This window comes from Mus caroli, unplaced genomic scaffold (assembly GCF_978045245.1).
Source record: "Mus caroli unplaced genomic scaffold, Mus_caroli_1 scaffold_4, whole genome shotgun sequence".
In the NCBI taxonomy this organism is placed as follows: domain Eukaryota; kingdom Metazoa; phylum Chordata; class Mammalia; order Rodentia; family Muridae; genus Mus; species Mus caroli.
Window position 1 is genome coordinate 128,185,136 of NW_028227259.1, and position 19,254 is coordinate 128,204,389.

Sequence of the window (19,254 nt, forward strand, 5' to 3'; positions counted from 1 at the left end):
ACACCTCTCAGCTTGGACTGTTAAAACAATGGATCCCAAGAGATGGGAATTTCCCCAGGAATCTCACACAGGAAGAAGGAAAAGGCTGGGAGCAGGCAGGGGAACTTGTCTCCTGAAGAGATTTCACAGTTCTAAGAACTCGTCAGACCACCCTGCAAGATGAGACTAGCCCAGTCCGTGGGGATCAGTGGTGGGCATACTGATAGGGTCTGCTTAGATGTTCCTGGCTGTCGCTCTGACCTCAGGACCCTGAAGGTAAATTTAAGGGGATCACTGGATCTTTGTCCTTCTTTCCTCCGTGGCCACATTGAATAAATCTCCTTTTCCTGCTCGTTCCTATTCATTTGGCTGTTTGAATTGGCTTCAAGAGGAAGGGTGGTGGTGTTCAGTGACTCTGACAGAGGACAGCCAACCTGCAGGGCAGGAAGACGTGGGCAGCCGTGGGGCTGGGTATGTGTTTCTATCTAGGGATGGCTGCCATTCACACATGCCCACCTACTGTCCCTGAGGTCCTCAAGTGAGGACCGTGTGCCCTCCTTAGGGCTACAGTGAAAGGCCCACAATAAGGACAGCCTTGGGAACCGGCAAGCCACAACCCAGTTTCCATTCTCTGGCTGCCTCCCATCCTGGCATGGATGACCCACAGCGTCCCACTGGGCGAGTGAGCCCATGGACGGCATTAGTACAGGCGGGCCTTTGTCGTCTTCTTGCTAGGTAAACACAAGTCTTGAACTGCAATAGGTTCATCTGCCTGGGTGTGACTCAGTCCTCTGGCTTGTGGGACAAACAGGTCTGTGATGACATCACCAATACCTCAAAAAACAAAACCACCCAGCTGCCTCCCTGTCCATCTAGATTCTGGCACAGCAGAGGTGTGACTCAGGACCACGTCTTTCTGCTCTGTATTCCACCCACAAAGTCTGGAGCTGGGGTGGCAGTGGGTTGGGCCATGAATTTGTCAATAGTGACCATAGGACAGGTTCTCTCCCCAGGGTTTTCATGCTGTCCTTAAGGTGTAGACTGTCACAGACTAATGCTTGCATTTCCTCAGTAGTCGAATGATGCAGAGGTCAGGAGCGAAGGGACAGGAGATTCGAATGAAGGGGGATGCAGTTGAATGGGCCAGGGCCAGTCGGTTGCTGACTTCCTGTCTGCTGAAATGATTCCGCCGTGGACCTCTGTGCTGCTTTGCATATGGCCCCATCTTAGCCTCCTCGGCTACAGAACTCCTGTGTTTGTGGTCATCAATGGCCTTTGAGGTAGCAAAAGTGTTTGAATGAGAGCACTCTGTCCTCCAAGCCAGTCTTTGGAATCACAGAGCAAAATAACTCACCGCCCTGCCAACGGCTCTGAGCCTGGGCTCTTGGAGGAACCTGGCTGTCGCTGCCAACTGCTGCTGTACAGCCTCGTGATAACCACACAAGGAGGCTTAAGTTGATTCACTTCAGGGATGATTTTAAAAATAGAAATTATTTTATAGCTCCCTTAATAAATACCTCTAGTGGCTCAGTTATTAGTGGAAGAAAGACACCACCTTGAAGTTACCAGTGCCTGTGTCTAAAAGAGCTCTTATGCCTCAAGTGGTCCCTCTCACATGTGTCCAGCAAAGATTTATTGACTGTCCTGAAAATGCCACAGAGGGAAAGATGTATGGCCATTCCTCATTGTGTAGGGGGTTGGGTCCAGGACCTCTGAAAATACTATGATCCAAGGATGTGGCGATATACATCTTTAATACTAGCACACAGGAGGCAAATCTCTGTGAGTTCTTGGCTAGCCAGGGCTACCCAGTGAGACCCTATCTCAAAACAAACAAACCAGAATCCATGGGTGTTCAAGTGCCTTGGTAAATGGTAACACACGTGGTTTATGCACAGCTACTCACATAATTTAAACCATGCACTCAGTACAGTGTACATGACTTACACATGAACTGTTATCCTCTGCTGCTTATGGACTAACGAGGAAGACAAAGCCTACCTGTGGACAGTCCAAATGCAGACTTTTCTCCTTGAATATTTTAATTGGCATTTGGTCAAAACTACTGAGTGTGAAACTCATGAAGGGGTAGTGGGGTGCCTTTGTGTTCAAGGAGTTGGAGGCAGAGTGAGTGATAAACTACTACTTTCAGATGACAAATGCTATAAATGAACTTAAACAGGACACAGCCAGGCACAGGAGGCACATACCTTTAATCCCTGTACTGGGAGGTAGATGTTGGTGGATTTCTGTGAGTTCTAGGCCAGTCATAGCCAGATTCTGTCTCAAAAAAACAAAACAAAACAAAATTCCAGGATGTCATATATCCAGAGGTAGCTGCTTTAGTCAGGGTAGCTGTAGGCAGGCCACCCAGACGCTCAGAGCTGTGAGCAGAGGTCTGGCTCTGGGCCTCATGGAGGCCAGAGATAACAGGTTCTAAGTCTCGGTCATCCCAGATATAGTTGGACACTTCGGAAGAGCTGAGAACAAAGTGGGGGCCCCAGGAGCAGCTTGGTCATCCCAGGACCGAAGGGAGGAGAGGCCAGGGAGAGAGGTCTCTGTGTGGAACGAATTCTTTAGCTGGTTCCATCTCTCATGGATGGTGCAACCATCCTCTACTACCAGATGCGCGGTAGTGGACATGGGGAAATAAAGGGAGTGGGAGAAAACCGGTGTCCCACCACAGTTCTGGTGCTCTGGGCAGGTGGACACGGGAGGACTGTTACATGCTTTCCACACGCCCTGGGTGGGTGTCTGGCTGTGGGAAGCTACGGACCCAGCCCATGGGGGTGGACAAGGGCAGTCATAGGTGTCTGGGCCTCATGGAGGCCAGAAATAACAGGTTCTCAGTCTTGGGCATCCCAGACACTGCTGGACACTGCAAAAAAGCTGAGAACAAAATGGGGGTTCCTGGGGGTGGCTCGGTCAGCCCCCCCGGGGCTGAAGGGAGGAGAGGGCAGGGAGAGAGGGGGTGCTGGGTGGTTCCCACGCGGGCAAGAATCCTTGGTCCCGTCCATGGCTAGAGCACAGGAAGGGCTTCCTTCCAGAGGGAGGTTAGATGAGGCTCTTTAGGGAAAAGCCTATCCCATCATTCAAGCATGGCGGGCCTTCATGATCAGAGACAGTCTATGGTTTTAGAGCTTTATTGTAGAAAGTCAGGGTGAAAGAGAGAAGGTAGAAAGAGAGGGAGAGAGGTCAGTCATGCCCACGTGGAGAGAGGGGAAAGAGAGAGAGAAGGAGCTAGAGAGTAAGAATGGTGAGAGCTTAAGAGATCGAGGAGGGGCCAAGCAGCCCCTCTTATAGTGGGCTGGGCTGTCTTGCTGTTGCTAGGTAACTGTGGGGAGGAGTCTAGCCAGAATGCCAGAAGCTTGGGACATTGTCTGAGTGACTGATAGTCACAGAATTATGGAGTTGGGAGCTCTGTGGTGTCAGGCTCCTGTCTCTGGGAACATGGCTCACTGTTCCGTCCCTTGTAGAGTTTTCTACTGGGTCACAGGAGCAAACCTCATTCAACCAAAACAGGCTGCCTTTCACTTTCACGGCCCCACATATAAGGACCAGGAGGCAGCTGAGGGAGGATCACAAAGATGCATTTGACAGGGGCTCTGTATTGATTTGGTTTCCCTTCCTTTTGCTGGGGATGGAGCCTAAGACCTCGTGCATGCTAGACAGAGGCTTGTCCATACATCAGCCAAGACCTCGTGCATGCTAGACAGGGGCTTGTCCATACATCAGCCAAGCCCTCGTGCATGCTAGACAGGGGCTTGTCCATACATCAGCCAAGCCCTCGTGCATGCTCGACAGGGGCTTGTCCATACATCAGCCAAGCCCTCGTGCATGCTCGACAGGGGCTTGTCCATACATCAGCCAAGCCTGAGCTGCTGAGTCTTTGCTTTCTAGGAGGCCCCAGAGTTTTCTGCTTCATACTTGGCGAAGTTAAAGTCTGGGCTTGGGAAGTTTCTAAAGCAGTGTCTCCCAGTAAGTGAGGACTACTCAGCTGAGGGCTCCTCAGCAGCCATCCTAGAGAGTCCTAGAGAGTCCTGTTTCTGTGGGAGGAGCACACGGAGTGAAGGCACTGAGAGGCCGGTTGTACATGTGGCCATGTCCCATCAGCTCTAAGGCCTCAGGCAGGACACAGCAGCAGCTCCTGTGGCCCAGCAGAAGAGGACTCAGGATGGTACTGACATCCAGCACACGGAGATACCGAGGAGCCACAGTTGGGTTGGCAAGATGGCTCTGGGGCGCCTCAGATGATGCTCACCGGCTGGGAATGAGTCCTGCCAACCCCTTGTAGCCATAGTACCATGGGCAGTCTTTCTGCTTTTCCACGCTGCTGTTCTCTGTGAGAGTCACAGCACACAGCCACAGGAGGGTCCTGTTGTGATATTGGATGCTTAGGGTGGGCCTGTTTAAGTGACACACTTGGCATGTTTTGTTTTTATGACACTGGCCAACTCCTCATCAGGGTCCTTTAGGAATTCTTGGGGCTCCTCCTGAAGACCTGGTGAGATTCCCTGCTCAAGCACTTGGCACAAGGATGAACTCAGTAAAACTGATGGGACCATTATGTCACTGGGACCTGGCCACTGGCCCCATGGCATCTCACAGTTGCCATAGAACCTGTAACTGCACTTGCCCTGTTGCCTCCAGGATTGTCCCCTTGCAGACTGAGAGGGACTCTCCTGATTTATGAAGAAGTAGGGACAAGGGGGCCAAGCATGGTGGCGCATGCCTTTAATCTCAGCACTTGAGAGGCAGAGAAGGTGAATCTCTGTGAGTTTAAAGCTAGCCTGCTCTATACAGTGACTAGCCAGGGCTGCATGTGGGACCCTTTCTCAAAGGGAAAAAAAAAGTTAGACACCATTCTGCATCTCTCAGTTGTATGGAAATCACTCTTCTTGGCTTCCTGGTGAGTCAGACAGGATTTAGGGTGTGATAAGAACCCAGACACCCCATCCTTTAGTGTTCTGGTGTTTCTCCAGCTCTGGGTTTGCCTGAGGGCCGCTGAGGCCACTCCTGATGTACCAGGTTGGTGGGAGGCTGTTTTCAGGGCTGGGATTCCCTCTACCTCCCCCTTCACTGTGTGGCTTCCCACCTGCTATGTGAGTGTGGGGGTGACATAGTTTCAGAAACACAAGTGTCACTGAGGTCAGACCATTTCACACTCTAGTCTCAGAACAGCTGTGTCGTAGGGTCTGCCACACAGGGAGGTTCTGAAGCATTCATAACTCCACTCTGCTCAGATGTGACCCACAGCCACCTCCTGAGGACAATTCACATAGAAGCCCAGGGGAGGTGGTGGGTGCTACCCCTGCCTGCTGTGCCGTCTGGGAGGATGAGCAGGGGCCAGGAGTACCCACAGACGCTTACTGTGTGAGCGAGCACTGGGCCTCCTTGTGTGGTGCTGGCCACCCCACACATCTGCCCACCCTGCACACAACGGGCCTGTGTTCCCGGGAGCCAGCCTGCGCCTGCATAGGATGGCTAGCTGACACGGCCCTGTCCCTTGTGGCCAGCTCAGGGATGGGTGGCACCCAGGCCCTCCACAGAAGCCCCTGCCACGTTCCCTCTCAGGCTGCATTCCTCTGTCCTTGTGACCTAACTGCTGCACCCTAAGGCTGGGGCAGCAGTCACACACACAGGCAGGACTCCTGCACATGCCAATGACATGCTGTGAAGTGATGAAGTAACGCTACCAGGGGGACATTTGGAGAATCGTAAAGCAGATCTAAAGAGGGCCAGGGACAGCCAGCTGTATGGCTCACCCCTTTAATCCCAGCACGTGGGAAGCAGGGACAGGGAGACCTCGGTTTTCAAAGCCAATCTGGTCTATATATATAGTAAGTCTGAGAACAGACAGAACCAAGTAGAGAGATCCTGTCTAACACAACAGCAGCGGGTGAGGGGCCTGGTGTTCTTTGTGACTCAGGTCAGGATGGGGAGGGTTGAGTGTGTTACACGTCGGGGGGGTTTGAGAAAGCAGGGGCTCTCTCGGGTGTGGTAATGCACACTTGTGAGAGAGAGGGAGAGAGAGAGAGGGAGAGAGAAGTGTGTGTGTGTGTGTGTGTGTGTGTGTGTGTGTGTGTGTGTGGCTTAAACCTCCAGTGGAGGGTTATTGAGATGGCTCAGCTGCTAAGGGTATAATGGTCCTGGGACTTGGAGAGTAGAAGGAGAGGATGGCTCCTCAAATTGTTCTCGGACTTCTACACATGTGCACAAATTAATGTGAAGAGATTTTCTGGGGTCACACTCAAAGTTTGAGTCAACACCCGCTATTGAGTTGTGTTGAACCAAACTACCGTCTCGCTCCCCTTGGGTTATTACTCTGCTGGCTGAGTGGTCTGCAGAGACCCCTGCTGTTTTTAATCATGTGCATGTGTCTGTACACGGGGCGGCAGGTGCCCACAGAGGCCAGAGGAGCTGGGGTTGCAGGTGGCTGTGAGCCTCCTGACGTGCACGCTGGGGATGGAATTTGGGGTTTTTAGAAGTGCAGACAGTGCTCTTAACCCATGAGCCATCTCTCCAGTCTCCGTTTTGTTGTTGTTGTTGGTGGTGGGTTTTTGTTCTGTTTTACGGTGAGGAAAAGTAGAGGCTCTGCTGCAGGCTAGGGAGGCTTGGGTCTCAAAAGTTTCATCATGGGCTCTTGGTAACCTTTTTCCTCAGAGGAGGAGACTTCCTGCCTGCCCATTCCCAGACTCACTACTTTCAAGGATCTCAGCCCCTCCCAGGTCCTGTCACCTGTGCTCCGTGGGCGGCCCCATGGGCTGCTTCATGGGTGGCTCCGTCTCCTCCCTGTTTGCCAGGAATCTTTTAGGGCAGGTGACCTTCATCATGAGAGCAGTTCGGATGCCGGGCAGCGTAGGCTGTGGCTCCACAGCCCAGAGGTGGGACGCTCCTTGCTGTGAGCATGGCCCAGCCCACTTACCACTTGATCCCTGCCAGGGGAAAGCTGTACCAGGAAGCTGTGTAAGAACACAGCATGGAGTCCAACAGACCTGACTCTGCCCTTATTACCAATGTACACAAGATACGCAATCTCTCTGAGCTTCAGTTTCCTCTAAGAAATAAGGAAATGGCATAGTAACCATCTCCCAGATGCCTCTAGGAGATGGGTGGCATTCTGTGGCTGTCCCTCTTGGCCACTGTTGTGCCAAGTATCCCCTCAGTCGAGGTGATACCCTGGGCGTGCAGAGTGGCAGTCTCCCCACAGCTGCTGGGTGGCGGCCCTGTGCTTGTGTGGAAAATGAGACCTGGAGGGGGCCACGGGAAGGAAGCAGGCTCGGCACACAGACAAACAGGTGGTTGGCTGCCTGAGGCTTTGTGTACTTGGGAAGGAAGACAGAGCTTGCCTGTGTTCTTTCAGGACCCTAGTGGGCTCTGTATGTGAATGGGGGTCAGTGGGCCTCTCTAGGCTGTGGGGGAGCAGGGTCCAGCTCAGGAGCAGCCCATGTCCAGCCCTGACAGACCCAGATCCATACATCTTATCAGAAAGGGACTCTGTGCCCCACCAGGCCTGCTACTCTTCTAGGAAAACTGAGCCAGCCTATTGAGCGTATGCTGAGCATCTGCTGTTGGGAACCCACTGCCCCAACAAGCAGGGCCTTACTGCTCCAATGCTGCAGCGGGAGTGCATGGTGGCCTCTGGAAGATGGAGCAAAAGCGAAGCTGTCACACTGCCCTGCATTTGCTGGCCTGTTGGTTGTGTCCCTAGGTAGCACGCCCAGTGTAGGTCCTTGGCTCACCTGGGTGAGCACACTCTGGTAGGTTGCATATCCTGGCCTCTGGATCTGTGCCTGTCAGTCCACTCTACCCTCCTGTCTGGGGCCTGGGGAGCTCACTCCACTTCATAAACACTAGTGACCTGTGAAGGCTCATCTGACCTTCCACCTCTGTCCCTGCCAGTGGAGCCTCAGAGGAGTGGGTGACGGATAGTGCTCTCTGTGTGGCCTGGCTTCCTGCCCATGGAGCTGGACTGGAAGGCGTTAGGCTGGGGAAATAAGATGTGTCCAATGGGCTGGAGAGATGGCTCAGTGGTTAAGAGCACTCAGAGGTCGTGAGTTCAGTTCCTAGCAACCACATAGTGGCTCACAACCATTTGTAATGGGATCCGATACCCTCTGGTGTGTCTTGAAGACAGCTACAGTGTACCTGTCATATATGTAAAAATAAATAAATAAAATCTTAAAAAAATATATGTGTCCAGTGGAGGTGAGAGTCCCTTCAAGACCGTGGCATGGTTTAGTCAAGTGTGAGGCTTCTTCCTTCTCAGGTGACAATGTCCTGGCTCCACACAGGCTCTCCTTTGCCCTTCCCCCATCCTCAGGGCCCACAGTTGTCCTCAGTGGCATGAGCAGGTGCCTATGGAAGTGTGGCCAGTGCTAGCACCTGGTTTCTGCCTGGTCCTGGCTGGAATGTCAGCTGACATCTGTGCTGTGGGCTCTGCTGGACAGGAAGGGGGGTGATACTGAGGCCAAGGAGCCCAGTTGGGCCAAAGGGCAGATACCTACCCTTCTCCCTGGTGGGAGCATGGGCAGAGAATGCTGTGTTGGGCTGTGCCCTTAGCCACTCTTCCTGGAGTCTGGGTACCTTTTCAAGGAGAACAATGTAGAGGTAGATCAGACATGCCTTTCTGAGCCACAGCTCAGCTTGCCTCCCTGCCTCCCTGAGCCTGGGGCTCTCGGTCACCGTGACATTGGTACCAGCTACAGGTCATGGAAGAGAAGTTTCCTCAGAGTGTGGATCAGGGAAAGTGTGTTCTTTCTTGCCCCCAAACTCGTCTTCCAGCAGACGAGGTGGCCCGTCTTCCTTTGGGTTGTGTGTCCCGTACGGCTGCGGACAGATGGGGGTCTGACCCTTCCTCTGTGTCTCCCACAGGCCATCAGTATCAGCAAAGCCATCAACAGTCAGGAGGCCCCAGTGAAGGAGAAGCACGCCCGGCGTATCCTTGTGCCCTTGCATCTTAGGGAGCTCTCAGGAGACTGTGGGCTGAGCATGGCCCTGGCCCAGGGTGTGCCGAGTTGGGAGAACATGACCCCAGGACTCCCAATTGTTGTGGCCTGGGGTGGATGAGGACATGGAGAACTGCAGAACCCCTAACTGCCCCCACGTCAGTCTGTCCTCCACTTGGCCTTGACCCTCTAAGGTATCATCCTGGGCACGCATCATGAGAAGGGAGCCTTCACCTTCTGGTCCTATGCCATCGGCCTGCCACTGTCCAGCAGCTCCATCCTCAGCTGGAAATTCTGTCATGTCCTTCACAAGGTCCTCCGGGATGGACACCCCAACGTGAGTAGTGAGCACAGCCCTTGGTCCCACAGGCTCAGGCGAGCGACGCCGCCATGCCACCAGCTGACAGCATCCACAGTATTCCCTGGAAGTATGCAGCTCTGACGTGTGTCTGTCCTCCGGGGCTGGGGGCTGGACACCCTGCCCAGTGCTGGGAGGGACGGCTCAGGTTCTGTGTCCTCCCCTCCCTTCTTTGGCTGCAGGTCCTGCATGACTATCAGCGGTACCGGAGCAACATACGTGAGATCGGCGACTTGTGGGTAGGTGTGGGGACAGTGTCCAGGCAACGTGGCCGAGCTGAGGGCAGCATCTGGGCGGGGATTCTCTTTCCTATTGTCCTTGGGGTTACTGTGGAGGCTGAGCACCAGTCAGTGTGAAGTTGGGGCCTGGGGCAGGTGAATTGGCCGACAGCTCCATAAAACAAGCCCATTAGTCCTCTTGAGTTGGAATAGGTGGCAACCCCATGCCTCTGTGAAGATCGGGGACTCCCAGGATCCCCTAGACTTTAACCGGAAGCTTTAGAAGGCATGTCACATGTAGCCTTGAATTTTCCACGCGTTTGCCTGTCAGTTTTCAGAGTCAGTAGTCAGACCCCTGGGGAGCCTGTGTCTGGATTCGCTCTAAGGTCCTCAGAAGTCAGAGGCCTCAGGCCTCCTTCCCAAAGCTCTCATCTTCAAGAGCAGATTCAGAGGGACAGTGTTGCCTGTCCAGAGCCTCTGTGCTTTATGCGTGTCTTTTGATGTAAGGAAAATGGCATTCATCACAGTGGCTGCTGCAGACACAGGCCCTGCTGGCGTGGCCACAAACCATGATGTGTTTTTTTTTTTTTTTTTGCAAGAGGGAGCCGGGAAGCTGTGTGCAGACCAGAATGCACCTCCCCAGGCTGCCACCAGCTCTTTAGTAAAGTGCCCTGCTCAGAACTGGCCTGTTGCCCCGACAAAGGGCTCTCTTTGCCTCTCACAAGACTTTCTCTGGCAAGAGTGACAAGGAATGACATTAAGGAGGGGAGCTAGAGACAGAGTAATGAGATTGATGAAGGTTAGCAGGAAATGTTTGTTGAGCGAGTGAGTGACTGATTTGTGGAAGAAAGGCCTGCTTCTCTTCCCACCTCTATTCTCCCTGTCTGGGCACATGCTCAATCCTTGGGATTCCTAGGTGTGTTCTTGACAGTGACCTCACACAGGGCTCCCATCCCCACAGGGCCACCTTCGTGACCAGTATGGACACCTGGTGAATATCTATACCAAACTGTTGCTGACTAAGATCTCCTTCCACCTTAAGGTAGTCTTCCCTGAGCAATCATGGACTACGGGACTGGGAGGCTCTTCTCTCTGTGACATCCTGGGGCATAGAGGGGGTTGGATGGCACCTGTCCATCCATGCTCTGTCCACTTGCCGTGGAGGCTAGGAAGACTGGCAGGAAATCATGGGGCTGTCTCCGTGTTTGCATAAATCCAATGCAGATGCCAGCCTGTGTGTGCTCCAGTGGCCTTGCCCGTCAGTCCTGGTCAGGCTGCCCCTGCCTCAGCCTCAGGATTTCTGTCGGCCCCTTCGGCTTAACTAGAGAAGCTGGAATCACAGAATGAGGGGATTGGGAAACCTCCCTGGCGACTCCCCTTCTCATGGGAGCTGTCAGGAGCAGGGATGGGATCCGTGTGTGGCTGCTCAATGAGGCTGCATGGGGGCTGTTTCTGCAGCACCCCCAGTTTCCTGCAGGCCTGGAGGTAACGGATGAGGTGTTGGAGAAGGCGGCGGGAACTGACGTCAACAACATGTGAGTCTGTGCAGCCTCAGTTTCCCCCAAGTGCCTGCCTACCGGGGACCATGTCAAGTGAGACCACAGGGCTGAAGGTCATGACCCCCAGGGGGTCAGGCTGTGGGTGAAGGGGTTTATCGGGTACTCCATGTTTCTGCCTGATGGAGTTTGCTTCCTGTTCCTAAGGGGTCTCGGGGATTGTGTGGGTGTGCCCTGCTGCCCTTGGGGAATGTGTGGGTGTACCCCGCTGCCCTTTGCATCCCCATCTTTTCTCCTAGTTTTCAGCTCACCGTGGAGATGTTTGACTACATGGACTGTGAACTGAAGCTTTCTGAGGCAGGTGAGCAAGTCACTCATGTCAGGCTGTGAAGGCACTGGTGGGCAGGCTGGATTTTCACTTGTCTTTCCTGCTGTTGGGGTGAAACCTGGGCCCCACTCACACTGGGCGAGTGATTCTCCTGATAGAGCATCCACAGTAACCCAGATCTTATGTGCACCTCTTCCTTGGGGTCCCTCTCCCTCCAAGACAGAAAGGGGCCTCATGGCACCTCCAGAGCACAAGCAGAGACTTCCCTTCCTCAAGACCCTGCGTGCGTCCAGGATATGGCACATGAAGGCCACTATGGGACCCTGGGTGCTGAGGGTGGGGTGTGCCCCATGGAGGACCCTCTAGGCTCCTGCCTGGCCTCTGCACTGCACTACTCTCCAGGAGAGAAAACATAGCTAACATTTCCTACTGTGTGTTCTGAAATGCTTCACGGTCCTGTCAGACTGTCCAGCCAAAGAACTGGCAGCCGCTGGACAGGAAACCTCTGAGGGCCTGGGAGGTGATTGTTCTGGGCTGTACCTTCAAAATAACTGCTGTGACTCACTGCTGGCCATGGTGAAGCCCAAGGCACAGCCTTTTTAAGGAAAAACAGGGAATTGGGAAGAGGCAGGACCGCCACTCTGAACCCTGGGTCTGGGCCTGTGGCTCTGGTGGGTGAGAGGCCAGCGTGGAGCCTGTCCAGGAGTAGGACAAAACAGCAGGTCACCAGGGGTGTGGCCCAGTAGTGCAGCTGGACCCAGGCCACCACACTGCCTTCAATGGGAGTGCAAGGCTCTTAAGAGAGATGTGCCTCAGAAGGCTGAGGCAGGAGAATCATGAATTTGAGGCCTGCTTGAGCTAGAGTGAGTTCAAGGTCAACCTGGGGAGCTTAATGAGACCCAGTCTCAAAAGTGAGTAGGGCTGGAGAGTGGCTCTGCGGCTGGTCCTAACTGTCCAGTTTTAGGGAATCCGATACCCTCTTCTGGTCTTTGAGGGCATTGCAGGCATGTGGTGCACAGGCAAAACACCTATACATAGAAAATAAAGGAAAGAAAACTTTAAATAAGAGGTCTGGGTTTGGTAGCACATGCCCTTAATCCTGGTGCTTAAGAGAAAAAAATCAATCAGATATCTGAGTTTGAGACCAAGCTGGTCTCAATTAGCCAGGGCTGCACCTAAATAATGAAGTGCTTGCCTAGCATGTGGGGGGGTGGGGTGGGTGGGCGACACTCTGGGGAGGAGCCAGGGGCAGAGGAAAGGAGAAAGGAAGGGCACAGAACAAAACCAGAGTTACACACACATGCACACGCACACACACACACATACCCCAAGACAAAAAAGCCAAAACCAAACAAAGAAACAAAACCCTAGTATGGCTTCCATCCTTGCAGACAGCTCTCCCCGCCCCCCAGGCATGGCCAGACCAAGGGGCTTCTGGCTTCTGGCACCACTCAGGTCGGCCCCACATGGGGCCTGGCTGCTCTCCCGGCCTGGCTCACCGCCCGCTCTTTGTCATTCCCCTCTCTGCCCCAGAGAAGATGCTGGCCAGGGAAGGCAGCCTCGTGTTTGTCCTTTGTCCGTCCCTCTTTGGAGTTCTGATACAAGGCCTGATTGTCAGGGTCTCCAGGACAAGTGAGGTATCAGGTCACTTGGGGTTCCCAAAGCCTGTGTTCAAGGCTGTGACCTGGAACAGACGCTAGCCAGTCTCCACAGCTACGCGATGGGCTATTACAGTGAGTCTTTTTAAGAAAACCAAAAAACCAAACCCGTATGGTATGGTGTTTGGCCTGCATGTACATCTGTGTACCATGTCTATGCCTGGTACCTGTAGAAGCCAGAAGAGGGCATCAAACCCTCTGGCACCAGAGTTATGGGTTAGTTGTGAGGCTGTGTGCGTGTTGGGAAACAGAACTCAGGTCTTCAGGAAGAGGCCTGCACAGCTGTCCCTGAGCCCCCTCTCCAGCCGCTTTGGTTGTTTTTGAGACAAGGTCTTGCTTTGTAGAAGTTTGGCCTTGAGCTCAATCCTCCTGCCTCAGTTTTCTGAGCAGATTATAGGTTTGCACTAACATGCTTGGTCGGAGTGACAGTATTTTAAAATAGATGGACTACATTTTAATTTAGTGTGTGTGTGTACATGCCTGTGCCATGGCACATGTGTGGAGGTCAGAGGGTAACTTAAAGGAGTCTGTCCCTCTTCATGTACCGTACAGGTCATCAGATTTGGTGGTGAGCACTGAGCCACCTCTCTGGTGCCCTAAGCTTGTTCCGTCTCTGAGGTACAGTGTGAGTTTACGGCCCTGGAATGTGGAGCAGGCATTCCTGTCCTTCAGTGCCTGTCCCCAACTCACCCTGGCCAAGGGTTCTAGAAAACCCTCCCTGCCTAGAGCTTATTGAGAGCATAGCCCAGCCTTACTGTCTACCTTGACCTTGTTCCAGGGGGCTGTCCTCAGTGTGGGGCAGACCCCAGCACAGGGCACTAGTCCCAGCCTAGAGGATGCTGTTGAAGGCCCAGATTAGAATCCCAGCCATTACTAAACCTCCACCATGGTTTTGACAGCACAGTGGAGGGCCACTCACCCACTCCAGGGCCCTAGTGCCTGAGCTGCCACAAAAGTGGACCTGGGTGGGGCTGCCCACAAGCTGGCCTCCAGCTACATCCGCTCATGCTGGCTTCCACCTGCGCCCTTTCCTCAGTTTTCCGGCAGCTCAACACGGCCATCGCAGTGTCCCAGATGTCTTCTGGCCAGTGTCGCCTAGCGCCGCTCATCCAGGTCATTCAGGACTGCAGCCACCTGTACCACTACACAGTGAAGCTCATGTTCAAGCTGCACTCCTGTGAGTGTGCAGCCCTGGTGGGGCCTGGAGGCCCTGTGTCCTTCTATGCTGAGAGGGAAAGAGGCCTGAGAGGGAGGGAGGGAGGGAGCAAGTGAGCGAGAGAGAGAGAGAGAGAGAGAGAGAGAGAGAGAGAGAGAGAGAGAGAGAGAGAAAGAGAGAGAGAAGACTGAGGGGGAACTGAGAGAGTACTAGTTTAGAAAGAGAACCAATAAACCCTTCCCTGTTAACGCCAATAAATGTGTGCCGGGCGTGGTGGCGCATGCCTGTAATCCCAGCACTTAGGAAGCAGAGGCAGGCAGATTTCTGAGTTCGAGGCCAGCCTGGTCTACAAAAGTGGTTCCAGGGCAGCCAGGGCTACACAGAGAAACCCTGTCTCCAAAAACCAAAAAAGAACAAAACACCAATAATGTGTTTGGGGGTGGGGTGGCCATTTTCCAAAGCAGAGACTTCGTGTGTGGAGCTGTTCGTTTTCATGGCTTTCTGCACACCTGCCGTAGGAGAGGACCGTGGCCCCTCCCTGGGCCTCATGTTTTCTGGGGTGCAGTAGGGAAAAGGCTGTCACCAGTGTTTGGAAAAGGTCCTCAGGTCACATGTGCTGGCTCAGGGCGACTTCCACAGTCCTAGAGCCCCACTCCAGAGCCAGGTGCTGGGGAGGCAGTTTTGGCCCTGACAATCTCTCTATCTGCTCGGTGCCGCCTTGTCTGGCTCCCATCAGAGCTGAGGAGACCCCATGGAGCCTCGTCTCCCCAGTTAGGGTGGACTGGCCAGGCCACAGTCACCCCTCTACTCTCCAGTGGGTCAGGGAGGGAAAGCAGGCCTCAGAGCGGCGTGCAGAGAGGAGGTCCTGGACACTTGTGCCATCCCTCAGGTCTCCCGGCAGACACCCTGCAAGGCCACAGGGATCGGTTCCACGAGCAGTTCCACAGGTACCAGCCAGGGAGTGGTGCTATAGCATGGTCGGCAAGAGGGCTGATGGCTCCCCTGTGACCTGTCTCCCCTTGCCACCTGCAGCCTCAAAAACTTCTTCCGCCGAGCTTCGGACATGCTGTACTTCAAGAGGCTCATCCAGATCCCGCGGCTGCCTGAGGTGCCTGGCCCTGCCACCTCCCAGCCCACCAGCCCCTGGCTCCTGGCAGGCCCTGGGGCGGGGGGGAGCTGAGGATCTCCCAAACACTCTCCCTACAGGGACCTCCCAATTTCCTGCGGGCTTCAGCCCTGGCCGAGCACATCAAGCCGGTGGTGGTGATTCCCGAGGAGGCGCCCGAGGAAGAGGAGCCTGAGAACCTAATTGAGATCAGCAGTGCGCCCCCTGCTGGGGAGCCAGTGGTGAGGTCCCCATGTCCCACTGTCCCATGTCCCGAAGGGCTTCAAACACAAGACTGGGCATGTGTAGGGTGACTGGGCCTCCCCTACCATCCCTTGAGGGCGTAGACGGCTGGGTCAGAGCGCCATGTTCTCTGCTATGGCAGGTGGTGGCTGACCTCTTTGATCAGACCTTTGGACCCCCCAATGGCTCCATGAAGGATGACAGGTGAGTCCCCAGGGGCTAGTTAGGGTAGGGAGGCTAGGAAAGGCCTTCTGTCTGGGAAGATCATAGGTAGGACCTATAGAGCAATGACAAACCCAGCCCTGAGCCACTGCTAGTGACATCTGCGATCCGGTGTTGGGCAGTCAGGAACCTTCTGGTTGATGAACTTGAGCCCAGGATCTCTGTCCCCAGGGACCTCCAGATCGAGAACTTGAAGAGAGAGGTGGAGACCCTCCGTGCTGAGCTGGAGAAGATTAAGATGGAGGTGAGGGGCGTGGCCCATGGTGGTCCCTGCGAGGGTGGTCCCTGCGTGGGTGGACCAGGGGTCCATCCTCCCGGTCCTGCCCTGCAGGCGCAGCGGTACATCTCCCAGCTGAAGGGCCAGGTGAATGGCCTGGAGGCAGAGCTGGAGGAGCAACGCAAGCAGAAGCAGAAGGCCCTGGTGGACAACGAGCAGCTGCGTCACGAGCTGGCCCAGCTCAAGGCCCTGCAGCTGGAGGGCGCCCGCAACCAGGGCCTGCGAGAGGAAGCGGAGAGTGTGTACCTCTGGGGCGGCACCCAGCAACAGGGTGAGGGGTGGCTTCCCCCCTACCTGCCCACTCCACTCAGCCTCACCTCTCCGCAGGGAAGGCCAGTGCCACGGAAGCACGCTACAGCAAGCTGAAAGAGAAACACAGCGAACTCATTAACACGCACGCTGAGCTGCTCAGGAAGGTGGGTGCCCAGCCTCGGGAAGGGCAGCTTGTGGGCCAGGGTCCAGAGTCAGAACCCGTCCCCTGCCTTCCAGAACGCAGACACGGCCAAGCAGCTGACAGTGACACAACAGAGCCAGGAGGAGGTGGCACGGGTAAAGGAGCAGCTGGCCTTCCAGATGGAGCAAGTGAAGCGTGAGTCTGAGATGAAGGTGTGTTCAGTGTGGGGGGGCCCCCCACCCTCCCCGCCCCGCTGCCCCACTGACACGCTGGCCTGTCCTAGATGGAAGAGCAGAGTGACCAGTTGGAGAAGCTCAAGAGAGAGCTGGCGGCCAGGGCAGGAGAGCTGGCCCGTGCGCAGGAGGCCCTGAGCCGCACAGAACAGGTGCCTGCTAGCCAGGGGTGCACCACTGCTGCTGGGGTCAGGCTGGGACAAGTCGGTCCGCTTGCCCGTCAGTTGGGCCATACTTAGGTGGCAGCGGGCCCTCAGGAAGCTCTCAGTGTCTTGGGAGGCAATGCGGTAGGCTGCAAACTCGGGGGTAAGGCCAGGTAGGTTTGGCCTGGCTGTTGACATGTTTCATGTTCCCAGAGTGGGTCAGAGCTGAGCTCACGGCTGGACACACTGAACGCGGAGAAGGAAGCCCTGAGTGGAGCCGTTCGGCAGCGTGAGGCAGAGCTGCTGGCCGCTCAGAGCCTGGTGCGGGAGAAGGAGGAGGCACTTAGCCAAGAGCAGCAGCGGAGCTCCCAGGAGAAGGGCGAGCTACGGGGGCAGCTGGCAGAAAAGGTACGGCGGCCTCCACCCTGCCACCTTCTCCTTGTCGGGCAGCTCACCCCTCTGGTGTGGGCGAGTCAGTTATCTGGGCTCAGCCTGGCACCCCTTTATTGCTGGGACAGACTCAGCTCTCCAAAGAGAAGCCCCAGTTCTCCACCTCCTTCCACCATGTTTTATTGTCTTCTCACTGTGGGGTACAAAGCTCCAGGTTGGCCTCAAGCTTAGGGCTGTCCTCCTGCCTCAGCCTTCCGTGTGCTGGGTGTGTTCTGTCCCTCAGCGTTGTTTATTGTGATTTTGATTTGCATTTTCTAGTTGTCTAATGATACTGAATATCCTTTTTTTTAAAAAAAAAAAAAAGTTGTATTTACCGTTGTGGGGGATGGGGGATTATGCATGGAGGTCAGAGGACAGCCCGTAGGAGCCAGTTCTCTCCTTCCACCTTCTGGGTCCCAGGGGTTGAACTCAGGTTGCCAGGTTTGTTGGAAGCACCCTTACCATCTTGACAGCCCATTGAACATCTTTTTGTGAGCTCGGTGGCCCTTTGAGATAAGTCTGTTGAGGTCCTGGGCTGTTTATCACTGTTTGTCCTGTCTTGTGTCCCCACCGCCCCTCATGAGTAACTCAAGTCCTGGGAGGTAGGGAGGTGGCCTAGAAATCTCTCCCCTCGCTAGACTAGGGCATCCTTCCAGAGGGAGTTAGTCACTGTCCAAGGAGTTAGTCCTTGGAGTTAAGCCCTGGGCTTGAGGGGTCTGAAGGTCCTGCCCCAACCCTTCCCCTCCCATCAGGAGTCTCGGGAGCAGGGGCTTCGGCAGAGGTTGCTGGATGAACAGTTGGCGGTGTTGCGAAGCGCAGCCGCTGAGGCAGAGGCCATCCTACAGGATGCAGTGAGCAAGCTGGACGACCCCCTGCACCTCCGCTGCACCAGCTCCCCAGGTGTGTGATTGGGGGCCCCTCTGGCCTCCGTGCAGACAGCTGCTTATCCCCCAGTGATGTCTGTGCCGGTCACCCAGTCCTGAGAAGCAGGCGGCAGTGGGTTGAGGCTGCACTTTCTTCTCTGTGTTTGCAGACTACTTGGTGAGCCGGGCTCAGGCAGCCCTGGACAGTGTGAGTGGCCTGGAGCGGGGCCACACCCAGTACCTGGCTTCCTCTGAAGGTGAGTTCAGCTGGAGGTGGTGTGGACCTGTAGTTTCTGTAGGGTTCCTGCAGCCAAAGTTGCCTGGTGTGTGGCTCTCGGGGAGATGGGCACCTCTTCAGGAACCGTGTTGTGACTCAGAGCCTTGTGCCTGTTAACTGGCTGACATTGGTTATCTGCCTGAGTGGAGGGAACAGGGGCCTGGAGTCACCCTGACTCTGCTTAGTGACTGACCCACTGCCTCCTGACCTCAGCACCCCTCTGCCTTCGTAGGCTGGGGTGCTGGAGTCTTAGCCCAGACTCACTGAGAAAATGGTCCACTTGCCTTAATGTTCCCACACAAAATCTTGTGGCTCCCACCCACAACCTCGGCCTTATCCACCTGCAGATGCTTCTGCCCTGGTGGCAGCGCTGACCCGCTTCTCTCATTTGGCTGCGGACACCATTGTCAATGGTGCTGCCACCTCCCACCTGGCCCCCACTGACCCCGCCGACCGTAAGTAGAGGCTGGTGGTAGGGCCTGGCTCAACATTGTCTCACACGAGGGTCTTCACAGTGTGCAAGGGAAAGAAGGCCCTTCCTTTGGACAGTCCTAGGCCAGCGTATGTGGGGACCTTATCCAGGGCTCTTAAGCAAAAAGGCTGCCCTCATAGACCTTCCCTTCACCCCAACAGGCCTGATGGACACATGCAGGGAGTGTGGAGCCCGGGCTCTGGAGCTGGTGGGACAGCTGCAAGAGCAGACGATGCTACCAAGGGCTCAACCCAGCCTGATGCGGACCCCCCTGCAGGGCATTCTGCAGTTGGGCCAGGTGAGATATGTAACCGAGGCCCTGAGTGTGGGCCGAGGGGATGCTGACTCTGTCCTTTCCATGAGGGAGGCTAAGCAGGTGTGCGCACTCACAGGCTGCAGCTTCAGTACATAGGGCCGAACCTGCACACACCACCACCTTTGCCACCCTCGTCTGC

General features: G+C 55.1%; 1 protein-coding gene across 1 annotated transcript in view; it reads left to right on the forward strand.

Annotated features, from left to right (window-relative positions):
* Hip1r (huntingtin interacting protein 1 related) overlaps positions 1 to 19,254 on the forward strand; it is a 28,935-nt gene that overhangs the window by 6,536 nt on the left and 3,145 nt on the right. The window contains exons 2-22 of the mRNA XM_021162507.2: positions 8,854 to 8,917; positions 9,122 to 9,264; positions 9,468 to 9,524; positions 10,465 to 10,545; positions 10,962 to 11,038; positions 11,299 to 11,360; positions 14,022 to 14,162; positions 15,031 to 15,088; positions 15,174 to 15,249; positions 15,348 to 15,488; positions 15,632 to 15,693; positions 15,883 to 15,955; positions 16,043 to 16,226; positions 16,316 to 16,404; positions 16,478 to 16,594; positions 16,666 to 16,767; positions 16,972 to 17,166; positions 17,940 to 18,087; positions 18,221 to 18,307; positions 18,675 to 18,782; positions 18,961 to 19,097. Of these exons, the coding sequence (XP_021018166.1) occupies positions 8,854 to 8,917; positions 9,122 to 9,264; positions 9,468 to 9,524; positions 10,465 to 10,545; positions 10,962 to 11,038; positions 11,299 to 11,360; positions 14,022 to 14,162; positions 15,031 to 15,088; positions 15,174 to 15,249; positions 15,348 to 15,488; positions 15,632 to 15,693; positions 15,883 to 15,955; positions 16,043 to 16,226; positions 16,316 to 16,404; positions 16,478 to 16,594; positions 16,666 to 16,767; positions 16,972 to 17,166; positions 17,940 to 18,087; positions 18,221 to 18,307; positions 18,675 to 18,782; positions 18,961 to 19,097 (2,202 nt within the window). The remainder of the gene's footprint in view (positions 1 to 8,853; positions 8,918 to 9,121; positions 9,265 to 9,467; positions 9,525 to 10,464; positions 10,546 to 10,961; positions 11,039 to 11,298; positions 11,361 to 14,021; positions 14,163 to 15,030; positions 15,089 to 15,173; positions 15,250 to 15,347; positions 15,489 to 15,631; positions 15,694 to 15,882; positions 15,956 to 16,042; positions 16,227 to 16,315; positions 16,405 to 16,477; positions 16,595 to 16,665; positions 16,768 to 16,971; positions 17,167 to 17,939; positions 18,088 to 18,220; positions 18,308 to 18,674; positions 18,783 to 18,960; positions 19,098 to 19,254) is intronic.